General features: G+C 37.6%; 1 protein-coding gene across 1 annotated transcript; it reads right to left on the bottom strand.

Annotated features, from left to right (window-relative positions):
- Window positions 1-865: 865 nt before the first annotated feature.
- HDAC2 (histone deacetylase 2) lies at window positions 866-24,552 on the bottom strand. Its single transcript, XM_052680531.1, has 14 exons — window positions 24,390-24,552; window positions 17,109-17,221; window positions 16,507-16,624; window positions 15,511-15,585; window positions 15,066-15,204; window positions 12,605-12,746; window positions 9,301-9,393; window positions 9,089-9,197; window positions 7,514-7,654; window positions 5,821-5,929; window positions 4,249-4,379; window positions 3,634-3,789; window positions 2,815-2,872; window positions 866-2,613 (listed from the first exon to the last, which is right to left on the bottom strand). The coding sequence occupies exons 1-14, from the start codon at window positions 24,439-24,441 to the stop codon at window positions 2,583-2,585; spliced, it is 1,467 nt and encodes a 488-aa protein (XP_052536491.1). The 5' UTR covers window positions 24,442-24,552; the 3' UTR covers window positions 866-2,582.
- Between the last annotated feature and the right edge of the window lie 549 nt (window positions 24,553-25,101).

Here is a 25,101-nt window from a genome sequence, read left to right on the forward strand (position 1 = left end):
TATATTGCTGTATTGCTTATTTCCTCATCCAACAGCAATCTCTTTTTAGTCTGTACACAGACCTACAAGCATTTCAAAGAACAATTTGAATAGTTCCTATTTTCACTCAACTAGAAAGTAGTTGCTTATGTTAAAATAAAAAAAGACCAAGATGCCTGAGTTCTGGAAATTCTCTCAAGTATTCTGAACTCTTGCTAAGATGACTCCTTATGAAGTAAAAACAATATCAAATGCTTCACAAGATCCTTTGTAAAATGAAGAGAGCAGTAATACAATATATACTAGGAAAAAAAAGTAATAAAAAACCTTCAGAACTGATAACCAGCATGAATATCAAAACAGATCTATTCTTATTCTTCCAGAGTTTTAGAAATTGCATGGTGAATGTCACCATCTGGAATAAGCAAAAATGATTTATTGAATGTGTAAAGCTAAAAGCAAGTTACACTCGAATTATATGTCAGTCCTTTAAGGACAAAGGAAAAAAGCAAAAGTTTTCTCCTCTAGACTTAAATACTGAGCATAACATAACTGGTTATGTTACATTATGGCACAAGAGACATTCATTTTGCAGAGCAGATCTGCACAATTTATAGAAGGGTTACCAACAGCTTCTTTCCAGAAGGGAAAAACAAATTAATTAAAATGCTTATGTTTGGAGAATTCACACAGTTAATTCAAGGTATGTTTTTTAAGTAGAGAGGCTTCATAAAGACAAAGGTATATATTTTAGTATTACACCTGCCTTTAACAGGAAGAGATATTTATCAGGACTCAGAAGGATACAGTAGCATCTAGCATTCCTATTAGCACTGTAATTTCTCATAAGCAATGCAGGATGAGACAAATTTTTTTCTTTAAAAAAAAATTTTGAGTTACTTGGGGGTTGCAATCACAAGTATTCTTGGGTTTCATTCATAACATCATTAGATTTCATTGTTTTGTGTTGAAGTGATCCAAAGTTAGAAATTTGGCCTTTTCAACACCATTATCTGAGAAATAGTTTTTTGTTATACTTGTAACAATGGCAGAGACTACAGGTCACTTGGACTAACACCCTCTCTCTAACAGATACAAAAAAAAGTTTATATCAACTTAAAAAAAATAAACAAAACCACCACCTTAAGACATATATATATATATATATATATATATAATACAAATATATTTGTCACTTTCAGCCCTGTGAAAACTTCTCTAACAGAATTTAGAGTGCTGAACTCCTTGCAAATATCAGAGGGCACTTAGAGGCATGCTTATGGCATCATTTATCACTTCTCACCTCTTTGGTACAAACTCATGACCTTCCTATAGTCCCTCAAATCTAACTTTTATCCTTTGCCCTAGAGAGCTAGCAGGCATTAGATGCACAAAGGAGACCACAGATGCTCACAAACATACCCACAGCCACAGTCTTGGCCCTTGTGTTTTTCCTCAAAGAAAACAAAGAAACAGCATTTTACCTCTTTGGTACAAATAAAAAGTATCTTCTCTCCTTAAACATTGTATTTCAGTCCACTAATTAACACATAGTTAACTTCAATTACCAACAGGATCAGCAGTTAATTCACAAACTACTTGAAATTAACAGCAATCCTGAAAACTTCAGCATTCAATGCTCTGTAAGCCTGAAAACAAAGATTGAGAGGAGGAAAAAAAAAGGAACAAGTATGCTCAGATTTCTGTGTTTCAGTTCAGACAACAGAATGAACTAAGCAATCAACAAAGAAAAAAGTAAACATTTTTGTTTTTAAAACAGGGACAACATTTTACAATGCTTACAGCTATTAAAAAAAAAATAAATCAGGACAGATTATTATTTACAGCCAAACCTTTACTTCTTATTTTGTATATTTTGAAAGATGACCTTATAGAAATTTAATTTACAGCAATTGAACCAGTTTGGGGAGTAGATACTGATGGTGGGAAAGATTCTTGGACACAAGGCATTTTGCTGTTGAGTTTTAAAATTCTGTACCAAAATGCAAGTTTGTATAGCCATACCACTCAAATACCTCTTCCCCCATTTATTCAACTTGTTCAAATCTCATGTATTCATTATATTTGTCATCACTCTTGGCAGCAGCCATTGAAGTACATGAAGCAGCACAGTTCAACTTGAATATTCACCAGCTGTCTATCTAAATCTATCAGCTACTCACAGATAAATGTAAGTCTGTTCAACTTACACGGAGCTTTGCCTTTTTAGTTCAATGATGGACAGAAGACAACCAAGTACTTTTTTTTTTTTTTTAATAAAGATAAAATTACAAAAAAGGTAAAATCAGCTCAGGAAAGGCAAATTACTTTAATAGATCAGTTTAGACATTTAACATAACTCACATCCATTTTAAATACTATTACATAAAGCATGGTGAAGAAAGGAATTTCTGCCTCATAATTAGAAAACTCACAATACAACTTGCCAAAAACCAGAACAAAGCCGTTTGAAAATAAATACAGTCCATGCCAAATAGTACAAAAATGAAATCAGCAGTCTTTCTCAATATGAAAACTTCTTCCTTTAGGTATTCCCCAACTCTAGCATTATGTTCTGCAATTGATGTGAGGCTATCTTTTGTTCAAGGATTGCTGAGCTGTTCTGATTTTGCTCTGTACAAAAACAAAAATAAGCTGTTAAGATGCATGATTTTTTTTTTTAGATTAACCATTTCAGAAATGCAGTGTTGACTTAGTATTGTTCTAATTCGTAAATGTTTAGTATTATGAGGGATATGTACAGAAATCAATACTTAAGAATACTTTTAAGTTACCAAATGCTCTTCAGTAAGGCGACATTAATTAATTGCTTACCCTTTGGTGTCTGCCTTTTCACCACTGTTGTCCTTAGATTTATCCTCCTCCTTAACATCTAAAAATAAAAATTACTTGGTTTAAATATATGAAGAGATGCAAGTGTACTTTAGAAGGAAAAAATAAAAAAATAAAAAAATCGGAGACAGCTATACTTCATAGATACAATTGAAGCTAAGAGAAACAACTTTAGGGAAAGAAAAAAGTAACCTTGCTTATTGACATATAGTATTAAATGCATCCATCCTGGGGAGTTACCTGGGCATGGTGCCAAGTGATTCAAATTAAGTCAGGCATAGTTTCTCTTGACTGGCTGAAACAGTCAACACCTGCATTTTCCCCAAAGCTTTATGGGGTTCAGTCTCATACTCTTATGATACAGACTTTTACTGGAAAAGTCCAAAAGTTCTTTGAAGTATACTATTCCTAGAAACCTATCAAGCTTCAGTTTCAGAAGAAAACTAGCAGCCTCACTCTATCAAAGCAAAAAGGAACAAACTATTTGCGTAACATAGTTAAAGATAATTTTTTTTTTTAACCCTAATAAACCCCTGGCTTTAAAAGCTTCAGGTCTGGGAAGAAACAGCACTGATCCTATCCTTCCAGTTTGCATGGAAATACTATTTCAGGATGAATAGCTGCATCTTAAAAATCAATGGTGAAACTGATTAAACTGTAAAATAGATTTTTAAGATATGATAAAAAAAACAACCACTGTTTCAATAGTAAAATAGCTCTTAACACAGAATGTATCCTTCTTCCAGCAGGACAGATGCCTGTTGTTCTAAAAGGTAGGATAAAATAACCATAGAATCCTACCTGCTTTTTTGTCCTCTGTCTCTTTTTTGTCTTCCTCTATCCTAGCTTTCTTTGCTCCTTTCTTGTGATCTGCAACATTTCGCCGTCCGCCTTCCCCTTCATCTTCAGAGTCCGAAAACTCTTCATCACAGGCAATGCGCTTATCAGATGCTCGAACTGAGATGGACAGTTATGAAATTAAACAAAAAGGTCAGAATACAGACTGACTATATAGACATAAGAAGAACTACTAAATTAAGAACTAGTAAAAATATACTATGAATCAGAGAGACAATTTACTTTCAGAAACACTTATTTCATTACTGTTTTTGTGAATAGCAAGTCAGAAGCTAAGTCCTTCATCTAATGCTTCTGGAGTATATTAAAATAAACTGCAACAACTCGCTCCATAAGACTCAAGTACTCTTGAGCACTTCTTGAAAACTCCTTTACAGATTAATATTTGGGCACAGATGCCATTTTAATAACCACAGGACTGGTAGAACTATGGCAAAAGTTTTTAACTTGGAAAATGACTTCTCCAATTGCCAATCATCCAGTATCACACTTCTAAGACTGAGGTTCTGAATAGTTGAAACTAGGATGACTCTACTTGGACTTTATAGTGTTTCTTACTTGAAATGCGTTTGTCTGGATCTTCTCCATCCTCATCTCCACTATCTTCATGAACAGCATCTTCAGGAATGGCCTGCATCTGTACACCAGGTGCATGAGGTAACATGCGCAAGTTTTCAAATAAGCGTTGCCTGTAAGTAATATAAAGTTACTACTCTGCAGAAGTAGCATTTCCTTGGATTTTGTATTTAATTCTGCAAATTCTGCACCCAAAGTTAACCTGCTTATCTTTAAGAAAGTTTTCAGAAAGCTTTCCATCCCTAGCAGATCACCAGTATTCACAGCCTATTTTGCTATCACATTCTTTTAAATTTTAAGCATATATCGTCAACGAACTTCAATCTTCAGTTCTCCACTAGGTCAGTAGGTGTCCTTCCCATTTGGTGACCATGGTGACAGCATTACTCTATTTAATAGACAAGAGTATCAGGCTGGATAATAAACTAGTCTCTGAAAAAAGCGTGACAAAAAAGACACTTAAAGCATGACTACTTCCATGCTGCGTGCAGCAACGAGATCGTGATCAGAAGCGACCCGTTTGGATGAAATTGCTTACTAACTATTTAAGAGAGAACAGACAGACATTCTTGTCCAAGCCAACTGATGCGACAGATCCCGCACTCCATAGGGCCACATGCAGGAACAAGGACAAATACCTGAGACTCAAAATTACTGATCCAAAGAAGTTTGAGTGGAGAGAAGTGTTGGCAGGTTACAAGCATCAGCATTTGTGACAACTGTCTCAGTATCCCTCTGAACAATTCAAAGTGTGAATGGCAACTGAGGTTGTATGAGATCCTTACAGTCTCTTTTTCTATCACATGACCTTCTTCTAAATCCAAATTAGGAACAAACCATTGTAAACAATGAGTACTTCAGGTTAATCAATTATCTCTTATTAGATGAGTACAGATTTGATTATTCTTAAGTATTATTCCATTTCTGAAGCACAACATTAGTTTGCAAACAAACCCTCATGCTGTGGGTAGGCAAAAACTGAACTAAGAAGCAGCAAAGCCTAAGAACACTATCTCTATAGCTTTTCAACAGTACCTCACAACTCTTGTGGACTTGTCAAACTACAGTCTCAATTGCTTGCAGGCATGTTGCTATCTTTCCACAGTTTTTGATGTCTACCCACGTGATTTATTTTTATTTTTTAAGGCTGACAGCTACAAAGAATGACAATCAATTCGTGTTTAGACAAGGGAGTTGAGAATTTGGAAACCTAATAATCAGTGCACACCACAGCTTCTTTCCTGAAAGGATAAACTTCTTTCAAAATCAAAATAGCAAGCCAAATAAAACAGTTCTCTCTTTAATTGCTGGAAGAAGTGAAAAAAATCTAAATTGAGTCTTAAGCTTTCATATTTAAGTAGACAGGACTTCATAAGCGTAGAAACCATTGTAGGCACAGACTTCTTAATCAAAAGTTCATCTTCTGATAAAGAGAAAATACGTCATTTCTATTTAGTACTTTTTCAGTGTGTAATAGGGAAACTTGTGTAAAAATTAAACCTCTGGAGAAACAACTCACACACGTACTTGGCAAATAAGGTAAGCACTACTTACTTGATCTTTTCCATATATTCTGGTGTATTCTGATTAGTCATATTTGATGGACTAATATGGAGCTTGAAGTCTGGTCCAAAATACTCAAAGTAATCATTGTATGGTAATTCTATAAAACAGAACAGAAAAGACAATTGTCACCCAATGGTGATTTCAATCATTTTAAATACAAAATGTACACAAAATACAAAAAGTACAAATCTTTCAGTGTTTTTCTCTAAATTACTCAACACGTTAAACATTTTTTCTTTGCACAACACAATACAAAAAGAATAAAGTTCTACTTTAATCACGTTAGAACACATGCTGACACAATGCGTAAGAAACAAACATAATCATTAAAAATGCTAATTCTGGAGATGAGGCATGATTCACTGATGATTATTTATAGCTACTTCCAAGTTACCGTATGTGTGCCAGTCAGAATATTCCTCTAGTAAAACACATGATGGGTACAAAGGCTGCCCCAAAAGTAATATTTCCTGTTTTATGATGTTGATCCATGACATCAGAGGCAGATGCTAATGGTAGCATAGTAGAGGTTGAACCTTCCCACCAACACTCTGTTATATTTTGTTGCCATGTGACAGATAGCAGCAGAGGGGCAGTCTGACAGAATGGCATCTGACATGGAAGTGCAGATGAAACAAAGGTGTGGAAGTGAATTTCTCCATGCAGAAAAAATAGCTGACACTCACTGATGCTTGCTGAGCATTTATGGAGACCAAACAACAGATGTGAGCAAAGTGAGGTAGGTGGTGGGTAGTGTGTTTCAGCAGCAGTGACACAGACAGTGGGTCACCTCTGCTGATGCTCACATTTAAGTGTGGTATTCAGGCTCTTACTCATCACTGGTAAAAATGCAAAGCTCATAGTGACTGTGTTGAAAAATAGTGTTTTGTAGCTAAGAGTTTGCTGTATCAAATAGTATTATTGTTCTTTTTGTATCCACTGTAGTTTCCACAGCAGTAAGAGAGATTACTTTTGGAGTGACCTATGTATATCAAAATGTTATCAGTAAAACCGCAGTCCAACATGAAAGCCAATGGCTGATGCAACAAGACAGTTCAAGCACCAACTTCATAGAAAAGTTTTCAAAAAATATGTCCAGAAATATACTTGGCCAGAATTACAGGGAATGTGGGATATATGGAGATATTCCTCTGGTAAATGACTCCACTATTCAAGTATTTAAAAGAAGCTAACTATTGCTCTTTTTGCTTTAGAATTTTAAAGAGTTTGCATAGCGGAAATTGAGACAAATGGAAGAGATGATGTCAATACAGACATTTTTAGCTCAAAGATATAATGAAGAAATAGTTAAGTTTTACTGTGCAAAACGGGCACTTGTATACTCAACCTTTTCTCATGAACACTGTATCTGGAATACCCACCTTACACAGGTTTGTGCTGTCATAATCAAAACACTGTCAAACATACAATAAAATATATACTAAAAAAGCAATCTGGTAATTTAAAGCTTTGATTAAAGCATAAGTAAGCCCTAAGCCTCTAAAGTTTGTTTTGTATATAAGCTATTGAAAAGTTACCATCTAAGCCTTAACGATAGCTTTCTCTATCTCATTCTAAACTGACACACTGCGCTTGGTAAATATTACCATTACTATCCTTTCACTTTGACATTCCCATGATTATTTCTTGACAAGGTATGAATTTGTGGATTAATATTTACCATTAGGAATTTCACAATCTAAGGCAACAGCAGTTTCATATGTCCAGCATCGAGCAACGTTGCGAATAGTATATCCACCTCCTCCTAACATCAGCAATGGCAAGTTGAAAGTCTTTACAACTTCCACACATTTTGCATGACCTGTCACAAACAAAAATATTTGACAATATATACAAAACGCCTATTAAAGAGAAAAATGTGATTTGCATATATTCTTATACACTTAGAGCTCATTATAAGCAATACTTATTTGATAAGAGTTGAATTGGTTCAAGTAAAACAGAACTGCCACCCTCTACAACTAAACACAGTTTCACAACAAGTCAAGATTTACAGGTAAGAAGCGTGTAAAACACACCAAATATTATCCATCCCAGTTTTCAGAGACTTTGCATGACGGTCTCTTATCACTGCAGTACTGAAATGCTCTTAGAACGAGTATTTTGTGTTTTGCATTGATATTTGCTATGAAAAGACAGAGACAAATCTAGGGATAATTTCTCAGTTAAACACAAAGTGGGAAGAAGGAAAAAAAAGTAAATCAGTACTTGGTCCTCTCTACTTCTAAATTTGAACCTGTATGAAAGGTTGCTAAGTCTTGCTTACAGAGTGAACTGGTGCCAAGACAGTACACAGTCCAGGTAGATACAGCAAGTAGATACTGAAAGGCATCTGTAGGAGGCAGCAGCTCTCTTGGTTTCCAAGATATGTAAGATGAAAAAAAATCTGATCTGTATGGGCAACTGAAGGAGCTTTGCCACCTGGTGCAAATCAAAAAAAGAACCCTGAAACACTGCAGACCCAACAGATACTATACTGTTGCCTACAAAACACTCATTGCCTCATTAAGAAAACACAAAAATAAACCCCAGAAAAAAATCAGTGATTCAAATAGACTGGATTCAAGGTTTATCAACAGTTCAACATACATTTAACATTTTATAAATATTAGTATTAACCATTTAAGCTATGTTGTTTGCTAAATTAACCTCTCATCTCAATTCTAAGAATCATCCTTTTGAGTAGAAATCTAATAGTAAAAACCGCTGAATTCTACGAAGCTTATTAAAAGCAAATGCTACCACAAAGCTCATCATAAAAAACAACAGCATAAACATAACAATGCAATCAGTATTCTAATTTCAGTAATACCTATTTTATGCCCAACAAGATGTTTGATGTTTAGGAGTCCTACTAAGAGACCCGCTAGTTTTGTTAGCTGCCCATCACAGTAAGTGTTGCTGTAGGACTACTGTGGTCATCCTATCAATCCAGGACATTGCTTTAAAGCTACAGAAAAGCCTGTACATAGAAGAAAGGGAATCAGTTGAGTGGCTAGGAGGAACATGGAAAACCGGAGTTCTTAACTTTTTTAGGTGGATAGAAAGAGACAACTTCTGGGTTTCCTTTGGTCATTTCTGTATAATAAAGAAAGAGGTGATTAATCATGGTAATGAACAAAATCTCTCCAACTCCAATCCTCATCTTGCAATTTTGTTGGAAAAATCACACAACAGGTAGAAGTTTCTCTTGAGTAAAAAGTTACAGAGAGCAAACAAACACTTTTCCACTTACCTTTAACAGTAAGATTAAAGCATCCCAACCTATCACCAGACAATGAATCTGCTCCACACTGTAATACTACAGCACTGGGCTGGTACATCTCCATTACTTTTGATATAATCTATAATCAATATAAAACATCCAGTTGTTAATTCACATTACAAAAACAAAGTCACAAAATGAAAAAAAAACCATAATACCAAAGAGTTCAGAAAAACACTCACTGGTTTGAATATCTGTCCATATGATTCATCATCTATACCATCCCTCATTGGAAAGTTGACAGCATAGTATTTGCCTTTCCCAGCACCAATGTCCTATAAGTAAAGATGGAAAACGTTCTTATACTTCTAATAACACACAATAGTATCATGGAAAAAAAATTTTATACGACTACAATGAGCTATTTTGAATCACCGTTGATGCCATGAGGGGAAAAACAGGCAAAATACTGTATTTGATTCTGATTTTTCACTTTGAACTGTAATTGTATGCCAACACAACACTTGCAGGAAGTACATTTGATTTTTTTAATTGAAAAACGTAAGATTAAAAGATGACATAAAACTAATCAATTTAGCCCAGCAAAAACTGCTGAGCAAAAAGCAAAGAGAACTGAGAGCAAGGTAAGATGCACAATACATAAGATTTTTATTTGAGAGAGTGTTTAAAACTGTATTCTCTGGTCCAAACATAGGATAGTGCACTTGTTGAATAGAAAGGAGAAAGAAGTTGAAGCCAGTTACAGGATGCCTTCAAGAAATACTTTCCAATCTAAGAAAAACAAAATAAAAACCAACCAAAACTCAGGCAGATTATTCTCATTTTCATCAGTTGACAATTCAGGAACTACACAAGCCTATCTAAATGGCATTCCTGGACAACACATGTATTAGAAGTCTTGGTATACAAATAATAATAAATAAATGTTGACTGAATCAACTCTGGATCCATTGATTATCAGCTTAATACCTAAAGATACTCACATGCCACACATTCCTATTTTCTCCCTTTAGCTCAGCACCAAACAAGACAGAAACTGATCCAGTTTGCAAACTGCAGCTCTCTGCCACTAATCAAGGTGCAGTGGGGAAGACAATAAGATACAACATAATCAGTTTGGCTGTAAACTCATGAAATAACAATATGCACTAAGAGGCCCTACACCCTTGAAAAGATCCAAGTCCCTAGCAGGATGACCCAGCAACACTAAACTTATCAACTGAAGCTGTTGAATTAGTCATGGATATTTTTCCTTTCCTGAAAAATGCATTTTTCACAGCATACGGAACTGCAACGTACCCTTTTCAGTAGCCACCTTTTATTGTTATTCAATGGCCCAGCGTAGCACATCCTCTTCTAGCAGATTATAAGAGTTCACAGCATCGCAAGCAACACTGAAAACCCCTGCTAAACACATCTCTGATTTGTAGCATGTCAGTAATCCAAAATTACATCTAGTTTTTCAGAAGCCAATTTTTCTGAAGTGATCCTTGCTTTTCAGATATAAAAGAAATCAAGTCCATCTTATTCTAAAACACAGACAGTTAAATATCTATGTATTTCTCTTTAATTTAAAAAAAAAAAAAAAAGTGAATATAGCTGAACTAGAATAGAGGAATGCAACCTGTCTGTAAATGAGATACATCGGTGGTTCTACAATCGGAGAATTCTGAATTCTTGCATGATTTGTCTCTACACCAAATAACTATAAATTGATCAGCAAACTAGACCAAGCAGAAATTACTAAAACAAGCCTGAGCAGAGTCCACTGACCACAAGATTAAGATTTGGTTGACGTAAATAGCCAAAAGAAAATCAAGTTGAGCAGAAACAAGCAATAGAATAATGGTTTCCGGAACAAATTAATTATTTAGCTCAGTTAACTTTGCAAACTCTAGAGATAAGAAAAAGTTGCTGCATTTTTCTCCTTGTCAGGAAGGTGACATACGCAGTTAGCTGTAATGAAGCCTGCTTAAGTCTGCTGGTATGCAGACCATGATCATTTCAAAAATACTATCTAGCAACATAGGACAAGTTATAATGCCTAAGGTACTATTCATCACTGACATTGTGCTGAAAAAATCCCAATAACATACAATATTATTTACTTCAAACATGTATCTTTTAATTCCTTGTCCTGGGTGTGGTGAGGTGAAGAATCCACAAACTCCTCTGTCAACAGGAAGTGCTGCTTCTAAGACAAAGATATCTAATCCTCCAAAAAAGAAAAGAAAACCTAGCCAATTTCAGCAACAAAAGCTATCTTATAAACATCCCAATCTGCACTATTTTCTTGTTTAATGCACCACCGCCACCTTGTGGCCAGTCGAGTTAAATCACATGCATAAAAAACGACACCAAATCTGATTTCCTAAATCAACTCAGAAAGCAGTTTAACAAAATTTAAGAACAATAACAACAGTCACCTCCAAAAAACAATTGAAATGAACACACTTAGCACCCCACTGACTTAATGCTCAGCTTTGATTTACAGCTTTGTCCACTGGGTATCAGCACATCACACTGCAATACACATTCTAGAAGCATTACTGTAAACACAAGTACCTGTATCAATTGAATCAGTGTAAAAACAACGAAGTTAATACCTTCTGAACACAACATTTTCATAGATCTGCTTCTTAGTAGTTTTTATTAGTTTTCTAATTAACAACTGCACTTAGAAACTAAAGTAACAAAGCTGTTAACAAGGAATTGATTTATCCTTGGAGTGCTGTCATAAAGAGGCTGAATGCAAGTATCAAGTGAAGAATATATTAATCTTAATATCTGAAATCATATTTCAAGTTGCAAAGTGGAACAACTTCCTGCTCTGATGAGATAGAGTTTAACAAAAGGAATGACTTAACTTACTTAAAAAATAAAAAAATAATAATAATCTTAGGATCCAGGCAAATTGCTTGTCACTCTCAGCTTTGCCAGAGATTCACCAACTTAAATAATAACGCTTCACACTCTGTTGTTCCATTCTTCAAGTTAGATGTAATGCTAGTAAATCATCTGCGGAGCGTGCTGAAGTTTTTCAGCAGTGAGCAGCATTAAAATTCAAAACGTACCTTATTAACATATGAAATAATAACAAATGAACCAACTGTATTACTAAGCAAACCTAGCACAGTACAGTTGCATGTGAAACACTGCGACTACTTAAACTACTGCATAAATATATTTTGTTTGAACTAAGATGTGAAGCCCTGTGATGTCCAAAGAGTTACTTTCCTCTGTACGTGCAGAACTGAAATTACAGGTGTAGCACACTGCTCAGACAATTTATCCCGAAGCCAAAGAGATGGTTTAACATATCTAGAAGTAAGCAATTTGCTTCCCAATATCCTGTATTTCTTCCTAAGGTTCCTCAACGCAACTATTACTCCAGACTAACATGATAAATTTTCAGAAAACACACATTTTTGTGGAGTATGATTGCAATAACAGTACTAAAGTAGTGTCCACAAGGAAGTGCATAAGAGGGAATTTATTGCAATGAAATTTCATGCTCAGTCTTACCCTAAGGTCCCCTGTGCCTGGAAAATATTCACCATACTTATGGAATGATACTGTCATGACACGATCTGTGGTATAAAATGCTTCTTCAACACCATCACCATGATGGATATCAATATCAATATACAACACTCTTTGGTGATACCTAGAAAGAAAAATCAAGAAATCACAATTTTCTGTTATGTTTATAAGATATCAATACCTACCACAGAAAAATATAAATAAATCCCAGATTATGATAAAGTTTATAATTCTGAAGTTACCGTAACTCTCAGAATTATCAGTACAGTTCAGATAATGGTGACAATAAGCTCATCTAAGTGATTTTTATTATGCAACACATTCAATATTTAACTGAGCTGTCCTAAGTCAGTAGCAATTTCACCTTTTAATCCTATTCACACCATCTTCTGCTGTCCAGATCCTTAGAATTTACCCCTTTTGTGGTACACTTTTGTCTTTCTCAGTAATTGCCAAAACATTCTGCAATAAAACACCTTGTGTTTGCTTTTCCAGAATTTTTGAAGAATCAGTGTCAGGAGCAGCCATAATCCATATTCCATAAGCCCACAAAAAAAATATTTTAATATTTTCCATCAACTTTCCTTTTTCACCTCTGCAAAGACTAAAAATATAAGCATGTTCTTGTTTCCAACTGTACTGCACTTACCATTAACATACAACCATGATATGGCTTAATAGTTATTTAATAGTGCAAGTTTCAGATCATTTTATTTGAGAGGGATAAACAAAGTTGCTTCATGGCAAGAGCACTGAAAACAACAGTAAACATCCCTTAAATCCTGTGCCGTTCAGCAAAGAATAAAGTCTATCAACATCAGAAGCCATTTACACTAACCTTTTCACAGTGCTATAGATTACAGAGCAGCCATGGTTTCACGTGTTCTAAGATTTTTCTCTTAACAAGATACCAAACAGAATAGTTTCCTATGGTGACATAGCCCATATCTATTTGGAAGGTTACTTCCTTCACACACAAGATTTAAAAAACAATAGTCAAAGCTGGACCACAGAAAAATCCTACTGCTTTTGTTAGACTGCAGAGACACAATCATAAAATCATAGAATAGTTTTGGCTGGAAGAGACCACCTAGTTTCAACCTCCATGGGCAGGGACACCTTCCAACAGATCAGGCTGTCTGAAGCCCCATCCAACCCTGCCTTGAACACTTCCATCTGTTCACAGCCTCTCTGAGCAACCTCTTCTAGTGCCTTGCCACCTGCATAGTAAATAATTCCTTTCTAACATCTAATCTAAATCTACCATTTTAGCACAAGCCTGTAACTCCTTGTCCTATCACTATACTCACTGATAAAGAATTCTCTTCCAGCCCCCTTTTAGGTACTGGACAGCCCCTAAAAGGTCTCCCCTGAGGATAATCTGCAAAACGAAGAACCAGAACTCGCTCAGCTTCTCCTTGTATCCTCAATATGCGCATATTAAAATGAATGTTTTAATATGAAATATCTGTGCCATTAGCAACTTCTTCCATTTTTAAAATCACTTCCTGATTACCGCTGCTTCCCTCTACCACCCGCCACCAGCAGATTCAATTGCTCCACCTCCAAGCAGTCAAATGCCAAAAATATTTTTCGTAAAAAATGAACCTTATGCTATTAGAAGGGATAGAATCCCATTAAATATTATAACTGATATTAATGATTTGAAGTTTTATTGATGCACTGTTGCTTGAAGGTAATTTTGCAATTACTTCTGCATTACTCCCCTCTTCATTTTTTATTCTAGAACCAAAGCAGCACAGCTGTTACTTCATTGTTTTCTTAACAGCCAGGTTAACTCATGTAACAACCCAAGAAATCTCAGTGTACGATTTTCCTTAAAATTCCTGTTTGCTAGCAACGGCTTGAAAGACGGAATATAGAAGGGCAAACTGAGAGATCAAAAAGGCCTGTGACTGAGAACAAAACACCTAAGGCTTAAGTGCCCAATAGGGTCAGGCCAGGGATCATCTTGACCGCCATTCTGTCTCCATGAGTAGCAACAGGAGAACTTTTTTGAGATCTGTTACCCGCCATCTACAATTACAGCAGATGATATCTTAAGGGGTGCATCTCTTGCCCAAGTTAATGTCTAATTTGTTTTCTTTTTTCTTTTAATCTATTGTCATCCTCTGCTTCATTCAAGCTCATGTATTAGTGAGATCTAGAAGTTCACTATCTTTGTGCAGAAAAAGTACTTCAAGAATGTGTTTCAAACCTATCTCCTAATAACTATTTTTTCCACGTCGTCTGTATTTTAGCTCAGGCTTCTTGCTGAAGCCAAACTGGACAGAGTTGGGAGCTCTCGTCATCAAGAAATTGTACAAGTTCAGCAATGAAAACTGACAAAAAATTACAATTACTACCCATATCTTCAAACATTAAAAAATTAAAAAGTTTGACACCTTAAACAATTTTAATCTTTTTCCATCATAAAACTTACTTCAGTAATTCAAGGATGGCAAGCACAATATCATTGACGTAACAAAAACCAGATGCCTCTGACTTCTTAGCATGGTGAAGTCCTCCAGCCCAATTAACAGCCATGTCTGTCTGCTGTCTGTTCAGTTTTACCGCCCCAGCTGTAAAAAGACAGGCACAAAACTGAAAGGAAACGCAGTCAGAAACTTCTGAAGGTCTTTACATTTGTTATAGGAAACAGTATCTCATTTTTAAGTCATTAAATCTCACACTTGATCCTAGATCTCATCTGTTACTAATACTGACACACAAATTGTCAAATATGAGGCAGATCAAGTAACTGTTAATCTCAGTGTTCCTATGCAAAAAGAACTTGTATTTGCTTTAGGTTCTATTTTATCAAAGGTTTATGTTGCCAACGTAAACATAATAAAGCTACAAAATACCTGGCAAACAACTATACTTACCAACAGAACCTCCAGTTGATAGCTGACAAAACTCAAACAGGCCATCAAATACAGGACAATCTTCTCCAACATTAACTGTGCAAGAAACACATTACTTTTCAAAAACACAATTCCAATAGCATTAGTATAGGCAAGGGTAGCACATAAAAACGCAGAATTCATTTAGCATTTCAACTACTTTTTCGCTCCTCCCCTTTTCTGTCAGGCTTAATTTTGAACTCTGAAACAAACATAAAGTTTGCCCCAACTCCTAATCAAAATCAACTGTTGGTATTGTTTTTACCATTTAAAATGACTCCAAACTGGTTTTTCCCTGTTTTTTTGTTTGTTTCTATAGAAAGCTTTGTCTCATTAATAAGTTAGACTTGTCTGTTTTAAAACAAGCGTTGATTAACATCGTTTTAATAAACAGGCAACTTCTTGGAAAAAAAACATCGAGAATAAGGCACTGTAAAGAGCTACAAACACATATTATATATTGGTAGAGCTGTGTGAAACTGTATTTTTAACAGTAACTTGAAGTTACTCCTAAAATCTGAAAAACTACTTAATAGAAAATGTGAAAAGCGAATAACGTGCAATTTTTCCCTTCTCCCTCCAACAGGAGAGTCAGCTCCATTTCTTACCCTCAACATATTTAGTAGTTTACTTCTATTCTTCTTTAAGGCAATCTTTTATTCTTCAGAAAGATTTTGCATTAGAAGGTATTTCTAAGACAGTTTTGCAAACACTCACAACTGAATTTTAGCCCGGTGCATTTGGTCTACAGAAAATATTATTTTGCATCCAGTACACATTCTGCATGCAAGTCCTCTCATAAGCTTCAAGAACATTTCTTTGAACACAGCTGCTTTTAATTAGAAAGACTCAAAATTAACGTAGGTAGTATTCATAACATCACTATTCATAACATCACACTGCTGAATATTTAGGTTTAAATAACACAACCAATCAAGCACACATACAAACGCAGAATTTAGCTAATATGGAACTTACATCTTTGCATCTGCTTGCTGTACTCAGACATATTGTCAGGCCTTATTGATCTGAGAAATTTGATGTATTCATCACTATGGTACTTGGTCATTTCCTCAGCAGTAGCTTTGTGGGGTCGCTGATAACAAGAGTAAGTTATGGAAATAATTAGAACACTGCTGCAAAACCAGTTAACAATTAACTAAAGCACACAGCTTAAAAGAAATCTAACCTACTCCAAAGGGAGAATAGTGACACTACTACTAGTGCTGCTTTGCATGAAGTTTGCATGAAGAATTACTCTGCTAGTTTAATCCCACTAAATTCATCATGCAGTTGCACTAATCTCACCCCCACATAATCTTAAAAATACCATCAAAGCCTCTACTGGTGTTGCTTCTTACCCCTTCCAGAAAGGGACAACAATCTGCAATCCTTACTAGTTATAAAACAGTACTTCAATTTTAAGTAAGAGAGCACTGAATACACTAAGTATTTTCTATTTCTACTCCCACTTCTCCGTTCATCTGTGTAAAAATACTTGAAGCCAACTTACAATACTTCAGTGGACAATCTATTGCTTATACTCACACTTCAGTCAACATTCCATTGCTTATACTCACGTAAATTTCCATTTTTCTGTACAAGCCATAATTTAGGAGCAAGTTGTGTGTCATTCGGATCCTATGAGGTTTCATTGGATGCCCTTGTCCATAGTAATAGTTTCCAATATCACCTGTCAATATTACAGAAACAAATTCACATTACAAAACAAGTTTTCGTTGCTACTTAGGAGAATCGCTCCCAAAAGACAAGTAAATATGATGATTCCAAAAAGAGATATGAACAAACTACTCTTTCAAATGGACCACAAGGAAAACAAACAGCCCATAAAAGCTTAAGCAGATGGCAAAAAAAGACCAGAACTAAGACCTTTACTACAAGCCAACAGCAGTGGGGGAGCAAAAATGCCTAGAGTGATTTCAAGTCATGAATTAACAAAACAATGGGATGGAACTGGAAAACAGAATAACAGGAAACAAAATTGGAATTACGAAGGGAGCAGAAACCACCACTGTCAGTGACATTATACCACAACAGAGGCTGTAGTAAACCTACCATTTTGTAAGAGCTGATTTTAAGTAGATACTTCCTTGCCCTACCCTTCATAGCTAATCCTAAAAGTTACACTCCAGAAGTTAGCTTCAAACCTGCTTCTGTAATCACATACAAAACATTTCCAAGCCACCTGCTGCTAGGGATCCAATCCACAGTAGATTAACAGTCTTGTAACCCAGGTGAACCCTTCTCTTGTCAAATTGGATAGTGACTTGATACATGGTTACTACAGATCACTTCTTTCCAGGAAGAAAGAATGGCTACTGTCACCAGCCAGTAAGTTTTCCTCTTGCCTGGACAGCACGAGAACACACCTCTCTCTGCCCCAAATGTAGACATTCCCAAGAAACAAACCATTCTGAACAGAACTTATGTTCCACGTGTTTTGGAAGACACAGACAAGCCTAATAGGTATATTCAGTTGTAAAGGGCTTTCACATTGTTAGTCATTTGCAATAGCTCTTCTTCTGAGGAAATTCCTTGGTAATATTACTGATTTTACCTTCTTCTTGAAAGCTTTCACTTTTCTTTCATGTTTTTCAATAATTTTTCAATAAATGTTTCTAGCCTACTGGAAAAGAAATAACATTGTTTTCAAAACATAATTTTACATATTTTAATAGAGAAGGGTAAGAAGTAGCACTGCTACAAAGCAGCTGTAGTTTTATTTCTTTAACATGAGCTCTAGGTCACCAGGAAGGGAAAACATCAGCCTCCAATAGCATCACCAAGTACCAAGAAGAGCAAGCACTATAGTAAGATTAGAAATATTAAAGGATTCTAAAAATCCAACTTCTAGCTTTTGAAGTAATAGGGTAAATAAGGACACTTCACAAAACAGATATGGCCTAATGTATTGTAACAGAAAGGTATCTATGTAGGTTGCTCCTAAACTAACACCTCCTATTTGCACCTAAAATATAACAGATACAAAGAGCACAATAACACTACTTGATAGAGCAAGTTCTCAGCTACAAAACACTTTTTCAAAAACAGTCACCACCATTAGCCAAATTGTACAGATGAGCTGATTCAGATGCTCTTCATTTCATGGTGTGACAGCTGTGCATGACTGAATGCAGCTTGTCTTTCTTTCATGTCAATGGTGCCACTGTTGAAACACGTCACCTGCCCATCTTGCTGTGCTCACAGCTACTGTTTGATGCCCATAAATGCTCAGCAAACATCAATGAATGTCAATGGGTGCCATTTTTTCCTCATGAACGAATTCAGTGACACACCTCTGCTTCCATGTCACACTGTACTGCCATGGCAGACACCATTCTGTCAGACTGCCCCTCTGCTGCCATCTGCCTGGTGGCAACACCACCTCACTGAATACTGGCAGAAATGTTTAACCTCTTCTACCAACATCCATCTCTGTTATTGTGATAATATATATGATATGAATGTGATATGAATATACAATTAACATAACAAAATACAAGCTATTATTTCTGGAGCAGCCATAACGGAAAGAACTGTTCAGCATCTTTCTCCTCATCAACTCATATCAATGGGAAAAACACTATTGTTTAAGAACTTCAAAAGATTTTACTCATTCCTAACTTTGGTAAGTAAATGGTAACTAGCACATCAGTTAGTAAGATATAGACTCCAGCTGATACTGCAACCCTATACTGTTTTCACAGGCAGGCCAAGAACAAAAGGTATTAAAAAAAGAGGACAGCATCCCTATACCTCCCACCAAAACATCTCCTAACATCATACAAAACAGTATGTTCTACATTTGCTTTTAGCAAAGAGCTTCAAGAACTCTTTGAATCTAACTACTACAAGAAGGACCACCTTTTACTAACCCCACCTTGTTTCTACCAAGTTACTCTTATAGGTTCAAAAAACTTCAAGCTAACAAGAGCTTAAGACTTTCGAAGTTCTGAAGACAATAATTCCATAATAATACCTTTAAATAACATGGTGCTTTTGAGAAAATTTCACCCCCAAATGCGTTTGTGATGCAATGAGTTTTTACTTTTTTTTTTTTTTTAAGGTATATTTCAATTTTAATTACACAACACACAGTCATTATCACCAACGTTTTACTCAAAATGTTTATGTATAAGGAAGCAGACTAGAAATTATTTATATAATGGAAAAGGTAAGACTTGTTATTTTATCCTACATAAAAGAAAGGACAGCATTAACATGCTCCCTGAGTATATTTGGGGTGTATCTTTTGATAAAAGCATCATTTAAACATTCAAAATCAAATATCACCTGAATACCACCCATCACAACAGCATGCTTAAAAATTAGTAAAAATCGATCAATAAATATATTTAAAAAGTTAAAAGCTATATTTAATGTTTTCAATACAAGCTAGAACTTTAAAAGATTCAGCAAGCTGGCAAATTTTATGAAAGCTTAAGCAAGAGAAGATCTGCTAGTGAACAGCTAGTGGAAGCATATCGATGCTTTTGTATTAAAGGTCAGCTGTAATGACTAACAATAGATCTCAATATCATACACTTCAGTGACAAGCAATACTATTGGCATCTTTCAAGTCTTGCATCATCAACACAAAAATGGTTTTGGCATTACCCTCATGAAAAAATATTGAAACACGTGGACAAAAAGCCCATTAAGTTTCAAGGCATTTCTATGATGTATATGTTGGCAGGGATAGGGAAGGAGAAGTATGCAAGAGGTTCCATTTTTGGCACTGACATCTTGATTTTTAGCCTGTTGTCACCATTTTGGAAACATCGTCCAATGTAAGGCTGCTGAGAAATGTCTTCTTTTCCTTCACCCCATGAAGGAGCACTTCCTCCACGCATCCTGAACCTTTCTCTCTTTTCCTTGGTTTGTTTTTTGTTTTTGGAACACTACAGCCTTACTGGAGTACTCAGAGAGAGAAAAGCAAAGGTGAGAGCATATATATATGCATACATGAGAAGTGGATACAGTAGAGCCGAGTACAAAGACGACTACTGAAGACTACACAAGAATGTTTGGTGCCAAAGTTGTCAATACCAGAGCAAAAGGCATACAGAAGTGTTCTAAGTGTTATAAGCATAATCTCTAATCACTCACCAGTGAGGGTGCACATGGAAAGTGCAAAAGAAAACATAACTGAAGCATGAAGTAAAGGGAAAAAAATGTGAAGCAGCATATGCAGAAAGTAGGGAAATCTATTATTTTGTTCACAGAAAAGCTTCAAAGACCATTCTATACTAATAACATTATCAGCTAAATGGCTGGTAACGAGAGGCAACAACCTAATGTCAGTTAAGAACTCAACATTTTTGGAAGAAAGACAAACCAAACGCCAGTATAATGTAAGCACCAGCTTATGGGCCTGAACAGTTTATCACGATAGACACCGCAATACCAACAAATGACCAGAAAACCTACCTGAAAATTAACTTGTTACACATCCTGCCATGCCCTGGGTTCAAATATGCTAATACACTAACAGCCTGTCAATTCATCAAATGAAGACAAATCCACGTGATTCCTTTGTTGAATGTGACACACCTCTCTATCAGAGGCTTCAGAAAGGCCTGCAGATGTTCAATATTTTATCACAGACAGATACAAGAGGCTACATGCTTGAAAGGAACTTCAGTTACATTTGAGAGATTCGCAGCAGGCTGTGAAAAGCAGCTAAGACCAGAGAAGTATGCTAAGACCATCTTCTCCAAGAGTTTTAGAGAAACTAGACAAGTAAATCAACTAATTACAAAAGGTCTAAGCAGAAAGAAGGAGGATGCAATATATAACATTTGGACACTGTTTTATCCTCTAATGACATATAAAACTTTTTATGCACACAGATCATACCTCTGCTCATTTTAAGCATAGCTAGCATGAAATCACAAGATATTTTGTTAAGCACTGTAAGTACACAAACACAACCACTACAATAGAAACCACATGAAAAAAAAATAATCTTACTAGTGGTACTTACATTTGGATTGGCTTCTGCAAGATGAATAGACAAAATCATGCAAAGACAAATCTAGAAAACAATCACTGGTGCTTGATAAGTCCAACAAAGACATTTAAATAGACTTTAAACTCCTACATCTGTAGACTTCAGGGTTTGTTTGTTTTTTTATCCTCTAGTCCTTAAAAACAAGCAGGTTTTTAAAATTAAGCAGGGAAGGTTGTGCCTTTGAACCTTCAGCATAGGTTGGGCACCACTGCAGTTCTAGAAGCCACAGTTCAAAGCATTGCTTCTGTGAAACACTCTTCAGTTAAAGTCTGTAGATACACAAGTTCATCTGGAAGTACTAACATACTTAAACAGCATCTGAGTATACTAATATGATGCACTATTAATACAAGTTTAGTCTCATCTCTACGGGTGGAACCACCCACATTCTTATGCAGATCCCTGGAACTTCTCATGAAGGTAAAGCCTTTTGGAAATACACATTAAATTGTGCAAAAAATGCAATCTAAACAATCTTGTTATTGCACTGGCATAGAACAAATACAATCACCAGCTATAACCATGTTAGCTGCTGCATGATTCCTTACAACTGTGTTCTGCTGTACAGAATACAGAGCTGGAGAGACCATCTGGGTCCTGTCCTCGTTGCTGTGTTCAATGCATACCTGTTTTGAAATAGGTCGCTGAGACACCCAGGCCACAAACCGCAAAGTGGACGTAGCTAACGCTTTCTAACAATAAACTGTAGAAAAATGAAGTCAAGCTCCTGTCTACCACAAGTTTATTGGTTGTGGGTACTGATAATTATTGATACATGTTAATAGCAACACACTAATCAAGACTTGGTAAGTGACAGGCTAATATGAAAAAGAGACTTGAGATGATAACCATACTGATTACCATAAAGAATATGTAGGAGTCTACTGCACCTCAAAGAACACGCACATACACTTCTAATGCTTTTCAACACTTTTTGGCACATACTCTCAAGGACACAGAGTGAAAGCCTTTGTGGAAGGATAAATATGGCAAAAAAAAATGTCTTTTTTTTTTCAGTTACGATACCCTTAGAAACACTCTTTGCACTTTTTGGTTTGGGGTTACTTAAGGCTTCAAGTACTCCCCCCAGTTTAATTCAAGATTTTGCTGGTATAAGATGTTACAAAATAGTAAAAATTATCAGATGAACCACAAATTAGCACTGGAAGCGTTTACCACAGGTATTAATTCTAAAAGCTCTTCTAACAACTCCGCTTTCAAAAGAAGTGTAAAATAACTGTTCGACAATAAAAATTAAAAAGGATAGCCAAAACATTCCAACATCTTATTTCTTTTACAGGGAAAGCAGGTCATAACAGATACTCTGTTAGTTGCATATAGTCGTAGGCAAGATATTAGCTCCAGCTGTTTGCAAGTCATCATCATCCTGCTTTCACAAAACTTCTCCCTTCCCCACTTTCTCCCACCTCTTCCCTCAGTACAGATTTCGGGTTGTTTATAGAGCTGACAGTAACTAGTACCAAGTCCAGGAATCATAACAAAATTGAAGATATTTATGCCTAGCAAATGACAACCACCTGGCTCTTAAAAAACAAAAAAACACCACACAATGAAAAAAAATCCAAAACTAAAGATGCAAACATTTGCAAGCAGAATGCTTCTAACCTATTGCTTCTGCATTCCCCTCAACACGGCAGAAATTGATTCCTCTTGCCCAGAAAAAGTAAGATCCCAGTCTCACCAAAACTATCCCTAACAGGGGCCTCCCTTCCCCTTTAGGCTGAACAAAGAACCAGAGCCAGCAACAAAGAGAAGGGGGCGGCAACCACACTCTGCTTCCATCGGTGTAGTGCAAGCCCAAGGCAGGCCCCATTTCTGCCATTTCCCAAGAATGGCAGCTTTGCTACAGCAACAGCCACTTTGGATATCTTCGTGGGCTTTGTGATTGCTCTTCGTTCCCAAAATGGTGAGACCTCCAAAGCGTTGGAGTAAAACAGCCTCGGTCTCACAAGAGCCTGATACACCGATTTCAAGAAACGGTTAAAAGGGGAGACAATTCTAGAAATGGAATCTTTTAAGTACTCTGACCACCGAGTTTGTACAAAAAGGAAAAAAAAAAAAAAAAAAAGTCAAAGCAAAATAAAACAAATGCAAACTCAACAGAACATAAGGAAAAGTTCTCTCTGCAGCAGCAAGAGCAAACCACGAACAAGCTGCTGCAGATATCGGAACCTAAACGCAAGGCACGCGTACTTTCCGAAGCTGCCAGGCGGCTCCATCACGCACACGAGCGTGCAAAGTCGGCAGGCCAGCGAGCAACTCGTCTTTCAGCACTCGGCGCTGGGCACCCCAGCACGCCGCGCCCCGCCGCTGCTGGCTGGCCTGGGAGACCCGCGCTTCCCCGCTGTAACCCAGACGAGGCCCGGGCCGCACGAACATCCAAGTGCCGAACCCACACTCACTGTCTGGGCTTTTTTTTTTTAACTTTTTTTTTTTTTTTTTTTTTTTTTTTTTGTAGGGGAGGAGTCAGACTCGGCAGCGCCTTCACGTTTAGCGGATGAAGGGGAGTGTCCCAACTTTTCTCCTTTTTCATTTTTCTCTCGGAGAGGGGGGCGGGGGAGGGTAACAATAAACCCAGCGCTCAGCGCGGGGCTCTCTCGGGCCCCGCAGCTCCCGCCCCGTCCCCCTCCGCTGCTCTCCTTCTTCTGTCCCGCCGGCCCCGTAGCGGGGCCCAGCAGGGCCGCAGGTGGATGGCGACCGGGACCCCACGCCTACGCGGGGCAGGGGGCGGCCGCAATGGCGAAGAGGCCGCGCCGTGCGGCGGTAACGGCGCTCTCCCCTCACGCGCGCCCCGAACCCCGCTCACCGTCGTAGTAGTAGCAGACTTTCTTCTTGCCGCCACCCTGACTGTACGCCATAGGGCCGTCGCGCCGGGGACGAGTCGGGGCAGGGGGAGGAGGGAACGGGAGGCCGAGGCGAGACCGAGCCGGCACCGAGGGAGGAGGGAGGGGGCAGGAGGAGGGAGGGGGCGGGCGCGAGAGAGCGGGAACTCGCGAAGCCGGGCCTCGGGGAGAGCTGGGGGAGCGGGCCGCGCCCAACCCGCCATAAGCGGGGGAGGTGGCGGGAGGAGGTAGCGGACAACGCGCCTGCGGCTAAACATGGTCTCTTGTTCGCTTAGTCCCGTGCTGTATCGCTCCGTCTCACACTCAATCCGGATAGGAGACACAGGAGAGGTCTAGCGAGCGGACTGCCAGACGAAACACGCTCCACACACACCCCCGGCACAGTGGTACGGCCCACCGGCGGGAGGGAGCGGGGCTGGCCGCTCGCCCCGCCCCTCAGCGCAGCCCTCTAGCGCATGCGTGGCGCACTGCCCTTGCACCGCATGGCGGCTCAGGTGGTGGGTACGGCTGGCACCGCTGCGCCCTCTCGTCCGGGAACTGCCCCCTCCTTAACGCTTTCTGCTGCCTCTCAGTGGGGAAAGGCCCTGCATGCAAGGCTGGGGTTAGCGGGGGCTGTGCCCTGCACCTCTGGGCGCAGGATACCTGGTAGCAGAAGTATCAGCCTGCTGCCGGTGA

Source organism: Tympanuchus pallidicinctus, unplaced genomic scaffold (assembly GCF_026119805.1).
Source record: "Tympanuchus pallidicinctus isolate F22 unplaced genomic scaffold, pur_lepc_1.0 scaffold1, whole genome shotgun sequence".
NCBI classification, from domain to species: domain Eukaryota; kingdom Metazoa; phylum Chordata; class Aves; order Galliformes; family Phasianidae; genus Tympanuchus; species Tympanuchus pallidicinctus.